Below are 10,845 nucleotides of genomic sequence, written 5' to 3'. Positions count from 1 at the left end.
TTTAAAGTTATCTTAAAATTATTTTATGAAAAATTTAAAAAAATCTAAAGAGATTTAAGAATTGTGAAGAATAAATGTCGACAATTTTTTTCAAGATAATATAAAATTATGAAATTGTTTAAATTTTAAGGTACGCCTTCTTTTATAAGAAAGATCGTATTAAAAAATCATTTTATTAAAATATAAATAAAAAATTTTAATTCTTAATTACCTTCAAAATTTTAACTTTATTTAAAACAAATTTTTCCAAGAATTATTAACGAAACTGATATATATTAGATTAATATTATAATAGCTACATTCAGCATTGTAAATCTAGATATGCTAACAGGCAACTAAGCAGAAAGATATATAAAATATAATGTGATAATATGTATAATTTATTACATAATTATTTCAAATGATATCCTGTATAGTTTTGAAAATCAGTAAAATTGATCTAACTGTACTAATTTTTCAGATTCATTTATGAAAATAATATATTTTAACTATAATTATTTTAACTATGCGTTCTATCTTTTTGACAAAATCTATTAGTCAAATATGTCATACTTGCATTAACATTATCGAGTTCATGGATTATTGAAGCATTTGAGCAGTTTCTGTACGATCGCAGAGATAGAGATCAAGCAGCTCTGGGTGTAATACAGTTCAGGATGGGTAACATGAAATTAATTGCCTAAGGAAAAAAATGTTCTTTTTTTAAATTTGCCGTGTATATTCTGAAATTTTATGCTAATCGATAATACTTATTTCAGTAATAAGACTGGATTAATTAATTTTATAGCTTTTAGTTTTTGGAATTGTTATATTTATTTATATAACTGTAATTTCCAATGAGTGGGGAAATTACAACTATAATGTATACGTTATATGTAATATATTACCTGTTATTTTTTGTTTTATTAAAGCAATATAACAGTTATATCTTTATGTTTGCTGGGATTAGTTAATTACTTCCAATTCCTAGTGTAAATGTATGCGCACACACACACACACACACACACACACACACACACACACACACATACACACTTTTTTCATACTTTACACTACAGTTTTATTCTATGTTTCGATAATTTTATCACGTTTCTTGAATTCTATTCGAGACAAATCCATCTGTTACTTATGAAATAAGAAAATTCTTCTATTATATATAGATAATTCTTGTAAAAACGAGAAATTTATAGAGTACTTAAAAAACACGTGACAATTTTTAAAAGTGCGTGAATGGCACATGGCAAATTCCAGAATCAATTCCTGTAGTAGTAATTAATCAAAATTAAAGAAATTAATGACTGTTTGGAGAGTCTACAAGTCGCTGAGTCCATTCATGATGCGTGTGGAATAACTACAGAAATTTACTAGAAGTCTGTGGTTCTACCATAGAATAACATGTTTTTTTTTTAAATTTGTGGAAACAATCAATCGCAGGCAGTGGAAATTTACTTCTTGGAACAGCAAGAAATGAACGAAAACGATCAAATTATTATATTGAGTGCGAGGCATCGAGCCACTAATTGAAAGAAAAGTGTTTCTCCCACATTGAATTCAGCAGCAGTTGAACGAATTTGTTACATACGGATTTGATTTTTATTAAAGCAGACAAGCCATTGAAGCAGATATTAAAAGAATCATCACATTAAAAATATTTCGTACGGACACTAAGTGACAGATCTTGCTCGGTTTCTGTTATCAATTTGCTGTTATGTCAGCAGACTCTGCTCGGTTTCTGCTCGCAATCTACTATCAGATTCTGTTTGATTTCTGCTATTCTGTTTGCATAGCATGTTAACAAGTTCTATTGGCAGAATAGGAGCAAAATGCGACATCAGTCTGCTAACATCTTCTGATTAAATCTGCTATCAATCTGTCGACATCACGCTACATTCTGCTATCTGAGTAAATATGTTATGTATGTACAGGTGGTATATAAAAAAGAATCTCTAAATTAGTAAATGATACGAAAATTCTAATACAAAACGTGAAACGTTGAATTTATAATAATCTTCAGGTGGAAAGAATTTAAGAACGATACGGTTAAAGTAAATATAATAAGAGTAAATATAATGTATAAAACTTCGCGCGTTTAAAGATAGTAAAATCTCTAATTAATGATAAATGATAATGTGTTTCTATGAAACGCTTTTGATAATGCACATATAGCGGTAATAGAATTATTACATATATATGCAATAAAAGTCATTAAGAATCGCTTTCTATTTAAATATTCTTTTATAGTTATATAGTTTTATAACTAATTTGTTATAAAAACTGTTCAAAATATTTTTATTTAATAATTTTATATATGTATGTATGCATTAAGTATAAAAAATTAATAAACGTCAGTTTTAATTTTATCGACAAATCAATCTTAAGTTGGAACAAAAATACTTTTGTCGATCAATATCATTGAGAAGACTTATTATCATATGAATATAATAAAGCATATGAATATAATAAATATGGTAATAAAAGTTGACATATATTGATTAACATAATAATATTGAACTATTAATATAAAATATTGAACTATTAAACAAGAATTTTCTAATTCTTTTTACGACAAATTTTTTACGGATAAACAAATATAATTTTGAAAACTTTCCATATTTTTATTCTTTATTTTTTCCGATAAAATTTAATTTACATCACCAGTACAGCATGTAAAAAGTTGGTCAGAGATTGCAAGACTAATTATTGAAAATTATAAATGCATTTTAAATATATATATATATATATATATTTGAAAATGCATTTATAATTTTCAATAAATTGTTCTTAATAATTAGTCTTGCAATCTCTGACGGACTTTTTGCACGCTACACTGGTAATATGAATTAAACTTTATCGTCTAAAAAAATCGTGTGGACTGTTACACTGAATATCCTGCATAAATATAGTGTATTTATATATAAAAAATATATATATATCTATATATACAATAAGTATAATTGCAAATCTAAATATCTTCGTAATAAATTAAAATGTGTATGTCCTTACGTTTGAACAATATTCAGTTTCTTATCTGAAAATGTTTCAAATAAAAAATGTAAGGTCTGAATAAACACAAATATTAATATTAATTTAATCTCCGTATGTAGATATAAACCTTCCAAAGAGAAAAGATATTGTGCATAGAAGTAAAAAAAACAAATATCTGATTTAAAAAATTTTGATATTAAAATTTTATTTTTTTTATTATATACTATTTTTTCTTTCTTTTATACTTGTATGTTGTAAAATATGATGAACTGAATAAATGTTAAGTATAAATATAATTACATGATTGAAAATACTTTATGATTTAAAAAATTTAAAGCCCTTCTATTTTTTTCTAAGCTTTATTACACAAAATAATTTATTATTCTTTATTGAATTAATTCTTGTTTTACTTAAAAAAATATGTTGTTTTCTTTATATTAATTTGCCCTATACAAATAAATTCTACAATAAAGTTTAAAATTAAAATCAAAATTTCTTATTTTAGTCTTTAAATGTGCTTGATTAGTAATCATAAATATATCTTCTCCCTTTTAAACAATATGAATTTTTTATATAATAACATTACTTTAAATACGAAGCGCCACAACATCTGAATGCTGAGATGTTGAACTATTATATATATTCATATAAATGAATTAATAGGCAATATTTTTTTCGCAATAAGTTTATTACAGTTTTTTAAGATTAATTTGAGAAATTTGGGGAGATTATTAATATTTCAGATTGATCGCGTTGAAAGTCCGACAACCATATCGGCACGCAATTATCATTATTTCTAAAATTAATTCATTTATATGAATATATATAATAGTTCAACATCTCAACATTCAGACTGTAGTGGCGCTTCGTATTTAAAGTAATGTTATTTAACATAAAACTTGTTTCCAATCTTATTTTTTATATAATGTTTTAGATAAAATGGCAGAAATAAAAAATACTTTAGGATGGATTGATTATCTGGTTATAGCATTGATGCTGTGCATAAGTATTGGAATTGGTATTTATCATCAATTTAGTGGAAAACATAAAAAAACTGTGGAGGTAATTATTATTATTATTGTTAAATCTCTCTCTCTCTCTCTCTCTCTCTCTCTCTTCTTGCAAAAGAAAATCATTAAAATAGAACTTTTTTTTCTGTATTGCTTTTTAATAAAAGTTAATGTTTCACAGGAGTACTTTATTGCAAATCGATCAATGAGCGTTATACCAGTCGCTATCGCTCTAGTGGCTACCTTCTTGTCTGGTTCTGGCTTGCTCGGGTTATCCGCTGAGATTTATATATATGGGACGCAAATTGTTGCAATCAACCTGTCATTTCTGTTAGCCACTGCGATTACATGTTATGGATTCCTACCAGTATTCTACAAGCTGCAAGCAACAAGCGCGTATGAAGTGAGTCTGACGAAATTAAATTAGCCGGCAGGAAATTTTTGACGGCACGTATTTTAAAAGAAACACCTCTTTTTTTAGTATTTAGAAAGGCGATTCGGAGTAAAAACTAGGATAGTGGCTAGTTTTGTTTATTGGCTTCAACAGCTTTTTCATTCAGGTGTAGTGCTTTATGGTCCTTCTCTAGCCTTGGAGACGACCACAGGAATTTCCAAAACTATCAGTATTACCGCTGTTGGCCTTGTATGTGCCTTTTATTCGAGTATAGGTGGTATTAAGACTGTGATATTGACCGATGTGTTTCAAAGTTTGCTTATATTTATCGCCGTGCTCTTGATTATTGGCATAGCTGCGAATGATGTTGGGGGATTGGGACAGATTTGGGAGATCGCGAGGCAAGGGCAACGGCTAGAATTTGATAAGTATGGTGTCTATTTTTCTATATGATTTGCGTGTGCTCAATGAATTATGTACACGTAACAGCTAATTGATATTTTTATTTTTATTCATTGTTATTTTAGTATCGACTTGGATCCAACAGTAAGACATACCTGGTGGTCTCTTTTGCTGGGTGGTTTATGTTCATATTTGATACTTGTCGGGATAAATCAAGCACAAGTACAACGTATGCTAACTGTAAAGTAAATGTTATAATTTGTATAAATATAATTCTGGATAAAATGAGAAATTATCAAATATATTAGCTATACCGGTCGAAGCCTGGATCTTGAGCGCTTTAAATAATTTCATATGAATTTATATACCACAATTATAGTTTCTTAAATTGCGCGTTAAATTTCCCGAATTTTTAAAAACGCAACTGAAATATTATAGCAATATTACAAATTAAATTGACGAGCAGCTTAATAATTTGGTACTTAATTGGTATTAAAAAGATAATTAATGTACTAAAAATCTGTAAATAAATTCATAGTACAAAGGCTTAGGATGCTCGCATGGAATGCTAGAGATCCTGGTTTGATCCCGACCAAGGCAATATTTTCCCCAATAAATTTATTTACTCATTTTCAGTATATTAAACTACAGTATACCCAGTTTCAACCGGTATTGGCATTATTTCTTAGTTATTTGTGTTCACATTACACAGTTCTAATAAATCATTTATTATTAGTCAAATATATTAGAGTATTTGTAACATTTTACTTATCAGATGACAAATTAATCATATAATTTTGATTTTCTGTTATTATATTATTATATTATTATATTATATATATTATGTTATTATATTATTATATTATTTATATATGTTTATTATATATTTAGATTATATTATATTATATTATATAATTTATTATTTATCTTATTCCGTTTTATATATTAATTACCTTTTTTTTTTATATCATAATGTTTTATTGATCAAATTGATTTTAAAAATTAAAGAAAACGTAAAATAAATTTTGTTTCAGAAATATGCAGGCTTCGCAAAGAGCCATGTGGCTGTCTCTGCCTATTCTGATGTTTCTCTGGGTCACGATTTGTTTTTCAGGATTAGCGATATACAGTAAATATTATAATTGCGATCCACTTCTCGAGAAAAGAATTACTTCATCTGATATGATTATGCCATTATATGTTATGGAAATGATGTCCAACATACCTGGCTTACCAGGCCTCTTCATTGCAGGTAATATTTTCATCGAGAATCGAATATGGTTCCCGTGATGTCTGATAAAAATTATATGTTACAAATTACGGAAATAAAAATATATGAAAATATCTATAGGTAGGTGTTATGACGTATGTCCAAAAATTAATAAAAAATAGTTCAAAGAATAGTTAGTACGTGAATAAAAAAATAAATTAATTTACATAGAGTAAAAGTTAAATAATGTGAATAATCGAAATAATATAGATAAAGAAAATCATACGTCTACACTCTACATTATTATAAGTCACAAGTTAAAATTGAAGATATTCATAGTATGACGATTGACGCATGTCAGATGACTGTCAGTGTCTGTCATTATACTATATATATTTTTCATTTTAACTTTTTATAAACATATTCATTTTATAAACATATGACTTTTTTATCTATTTACTTAGATTATTCACATTATTTAATTTTTACTTAATTTTATCTAAATCTTGGAAGATGACGTTTATTTATTTTTTAAGAAGATATTTATTTATTTTCTTTTTCACACTGACACACTGTTTCTTGGATTATTTTTTATTAATTTTTAGACATGCGTATTAACTTCGTGCGCGAACGATATAGCTTTATAGCATATTCAGAATTTTTACGCTTATTATGCGTTTCCAAAATCTGAAAATTAAAAAATGTAGCCAAAACTGTATATAATTAATTTGGAAGCTTTAATAATATATAATACTATGTAATTGAAATCTTATCGCATTGAATTTTATTTTGATATTTGCATATCAATTTCCGCGCTGATAGTTAATGTTTTTATCAATTTATTTTATTATTGATTAATCTTGATCTGTTTATGAGTTTTTAGGTATTTTTAGCGCAAGTCTCAGTACAGTTTCTGCGGCACTAAATTCTCTGGCTGCAGTAACATTGGAGGATTATCTGAAACCCTTATATAAAAAATACAATGGGCATGAATTGTCCCCTATAAAGTCAACCTCCATCGTTAAAGTACTCGCTTTCATGATTGGTATTATTTCCATTGTACTGGCATTTTTATCGCAATTTGTGGGTGGTCTCGCTCAGGTAATGCTCATTACTATATCTAAATGTAAAATGTTCCGATGAAAAGAAAGTAAATATCTTTGGGTCTCCTAGGCTACAATTACTATCTTGGGAATTGTCGGCAGTCCGTTGTTAGGTATTTTTACTCTTGGCATGGCCACCGAATCAGCGACGGAAGGTGGTGCGATAGTTGGTGCTCTCACGTCATTTTCATTTCTATGCTGGATCGCCTTTGGTCATCCACGTCCTGTACCACCTAAATTGCCAACTACTATCGAAGGCTGTGATAAGAATAGTACAAATATAACGATGTCCATTGTACAGAATGTCATGAATTTTTCCAAGTAAGTAACTCATTAACATAATTATATACGAAAAGAATAGTTTTGCTGAAAAATATAGAAATAGAGGCAAATGCAAATAATATGTTGGATTATTAAAATAATTATCTCGCTCAAATGTCGATATTTTTTTGCGATATTATCTTCATGTTTTAGACTGTTCTACAGAATTGTAATGATCCAACATAATTATTTAATAAGCAAACTGCACTTAGTATGACAACACACTGGCAATATTGTATTTGCTAAGATATTTAATAAGCAAGAAAATAAAATTTAATTGACCCATACCGGTCAATTAAATAATTACATGAAAATTTATATAAAACTAAACGTTTGTATTTCTTGAATTGTGCGCCCAATTGATTTTCTGTTTTCCGGACTTACTGTTAGAAACGCAGCCAAACTACTATAGTAATATCACACATTTAATTGACAAGCAATTTATTAATTTGAAATTTATTTTTGCTCAATTGGCATCATTTTGAAGAGATCTTAATGTACTGAAAATCTTTAAATAAATTTATTGCGAAAAATATTATTTCGGCCAAGATTCAAACCTGGATTTCTAGCATTCCATGCGAGCATCCTAAAACTTTAGAGGCCTTATTGTTAGTAATATTCTTCGCAATAATCGATATACAAGAACACACACATTTTTCAGACAGCTTGTATAAAACAATAATGAATAATTTATTAGGATCGTATAATGTGAATACACAACAAGCAAGAAATGAAGCCTATATCGGTCGAAGTTGGATCTTAAAAATCTCTTTAAAATGATGCCAATTGAATTGCATTAAATTATTAAATTACTTGCGATCGATGCAGTCTACTAATTCGTTTATTATTGGTAAGATATTGTAATAGATTCAGTACTGTCCGCATCCGTATTAAATTAGTTTTTGCTTGTATAAATTAATATTAATGACAAAATTGTCGACAAAAAACAGGTAGAATCTGTCATTTCACACTCAAATGGAATCCATTATTTAAACGTTTATGAATAGATTTTGCTCAGCGTTTCATACAAAAAATGTTTAATATGATAAGATTTTAATTATATGTTTTGGCTACATTTTCGGGTCATGTTGAGACCTTCGAAACGCATATTAAGTGTGATTCCATAAACATCTTAGTACTGTTTCTCTATTTCTGGTGACATTCTATCTATAGCAGCAGACACTTTCCAAATATGTCTGTATAATATATATATATATACTCATATAAGATTGTCTAACGGATTGTACCTTCTTTTTAGGAGCAATAACGACAGCTCGTACTTCTATTTGTATCGCATTTCGTACATGTGGTATTCCCTTCTTGGATTCTTAATAACATTCTTAGTTGGACTACTCATCAGCAATCTATCTCGTTTATTCACTCAAAATCAAAACAGTGAATTAGACACTAATTTATTCTTTCCCGTGATAGCGCGGCGTATACGTTGTAGGCAATGTAATAATATAGAAAATGAAGAAAATTTTCCATTAGATAGAACATGTTCTTTCAGCAACGTAATTCACGAAAAAGAGGATGCTGTCCATAAAATTTGTACAAAATAGTTTGATTGTAATCTTAAATAGGTGTTTGACACATTTCGTACGTTAGGCTCCCGTACATCAATCAAAGAAAAGAATGACCCCGAAATGAATACATTTGTTCGCTTATTTTGGTTATTGAATTTCAAATCGAACTGTATGCCAAATAATGCCATAATGATAGGACATTGATCTTAGAAAAAATTTAAGTTAAACAAAGGACTAGTTTCGAAAATTGTTACAGCCAATTAAAAATGCTATGCCATGTTTAACCATCTAATTTGCTGCACCAATCAATCTTTTCTTTCAATAGATTTTTAGTACTGGTAATGTACATTAGAACACGAATTATATTATCGATGGATGAGTTATTAAAACGGCCGATCAGAAGCACATTTTGACTATCAAAGGTGTCGATAAGAAACATTAGAAATCCAGCCACAATTGAAAAGTATTTCGAATTAGTTTCTTAAAGTTCTTAAAATTCTTAAGACTTTATTTAAAATGATCTTGAAATTAATTGAAATAAAAATGGTCTATAAATATCAGACGTTTTAATAATGTATTAAATAAGCTTTTTAAAAGTACTGTTTAAAACATTTTAACACATTTTAAACATGTTTTGAACATGTTTAAAACATTTTTTTTTAATATTGTCTAAAACATGTTTAAAACATGTTAAAAACATATTTTCAACAAAAAAAAACAATATTTTGTTCTTTTAAAAAAAAATAACTTTTAAAAAAAAACTTTTTACCAACTTGGTTTTAACTTCATTATGCAATTATATGCACTCAAAAAAGTGATCTTGCAGTTATAGCGAAAATTATCTAAGTAAGTAGAAAAATTAACTAAAATAGATAAAGGAAGTACTGCGATATTGGATATGTATTGCATCTAATCATATAGATGACAGAGATAGAATTTAAATTTGTATTATAAATTCTATGCGTATGATACATAATTTTCTATCAGATACAAAAAACAGCGATAATTCTAACTGGAGCAGCAAAATATTTTTTTTACGTGCGGGACATAATGGAGTACCACATAAAACATGTTTATTTTTCAAAAACTAATGTTAAACATTTCTTAAAAGTGACTTATGATTAAGCATATAATATTAGGTGTTGGAATTAATTCGTAGCGTTTTACAAGTGATGGGAAGTACTTTCATTAATGTATTTTTTAATGCTCATGTGAAATAAATAACATTCTTTCATTAAAAAACGCTACGAATTAATTCCAACACCTAATATATATATAGATAGGAATACATTATTACATTTTTATAATTAATTTTTTATTAATAATATTTTTGTTAATACATTATGTATATTTCTGTCTTTGAAATATAAATGAAAATTAATGAGAGTCATGAAATCATTTCAGACCTCAACCTTTTATGTAACACTTTTTCATCTGAAATATTTATGTTCTTTCAGTCGAATTCGTGTAAGAAATCAAGTCTATGCATAATAATAACTGAATGTTGTTTCATATTTCCAATTGATGTTCTTTAATGCGTGCTTTTAAGATTCTATATATGACGTATAATTATCCGCGTTCAAAAGAACAAGCTCTCCACTCTGTCTTATTCAAATGTCGTATATAAAATAAATTGCAAGAATTACAATGAATTACAAATTATGTGAGACAAACAGGTAGAATCTTAAAAGCATTAAAAAATACAGAAATCACATCAAATGAAACGACACAACATTCAATTATTACTGCACATAGACTTGATTTCTCATTTTTATGAAGAAACAAATTAATGGCTTAAACATTAAAAATGACACGAAATCTCTCGACGCGATATATTCTAATTTATTTACAAGGACAATGCTTCGCTCTCCTTACCGTATTTGTCAACATATAT

General features: G+C 27.6%; 1 protein-coding gene and 1 long non-coding RNA gene across 2 annotated transcripts; one reads left to right on the top strand and one right to left on the bottom strand.

Annotated features, from left to right (window-relative positions):
• The first annotated feature begins 3,532 nt into the window (after nt 1-3,532).
• Nucleotides 3,533-10,337, top strand: LOC105154156 (putative sodium-dependent multivitamin transporter). The gene is made up of 8 exons (XM_011069489.2): nt 3,533-4,047; nt 4,177-4,398; nt 4,477-4,817; nt 4,917-5,036; nt 5,826-6,043; nt 6,885-7,102; nt 7,175-7,425; nt 8,684-10,337. Exons 1-8 carry the CDS (start codon nt 3,925-3,927, stop codon nt 8,985-8,987), a joined length of 1,797 nt encoding a protein of 598 aa, XP_011067791.2. The 5' UTR covers nt 3,533-3,924; the 3' UTR covers nt 8,988-10,337.
• Nucleotides 4,878-6,878, bottom strand: LOC147909243 (uncharacterized). The gene is made up of 2 exons (XR_015545672.1): nt 6,017-6,878; nt 4,878-5,029 (listed from the first exon to the last, which is right to left on the bottom strand). It is a non-coding gene; the product is annotated as an uncharacterized LOC147909243 (long non-coding RNA).
• Nucleotides 10,338-10,845: the final 508 nt, after the last annotated feature.

This window comes from Acromyrmex echinatior, chromosome 7, assembly GCF_024713525.1.
Source record: "Acromyrmex echinatior isolate Ae372 chromosome 7, ASM2471352v2, whole genome shotgun sequence".
Lineage (NCBI taxonomy): Eukaryota > Metazoa > Arthropoda > Insecta > Hymenoptera > Formicidae > Acromyrmex > Acromyrmex echinatior.
This window is presented reverse-complemented; position numbering and strand designations above follow the sequence as displayed.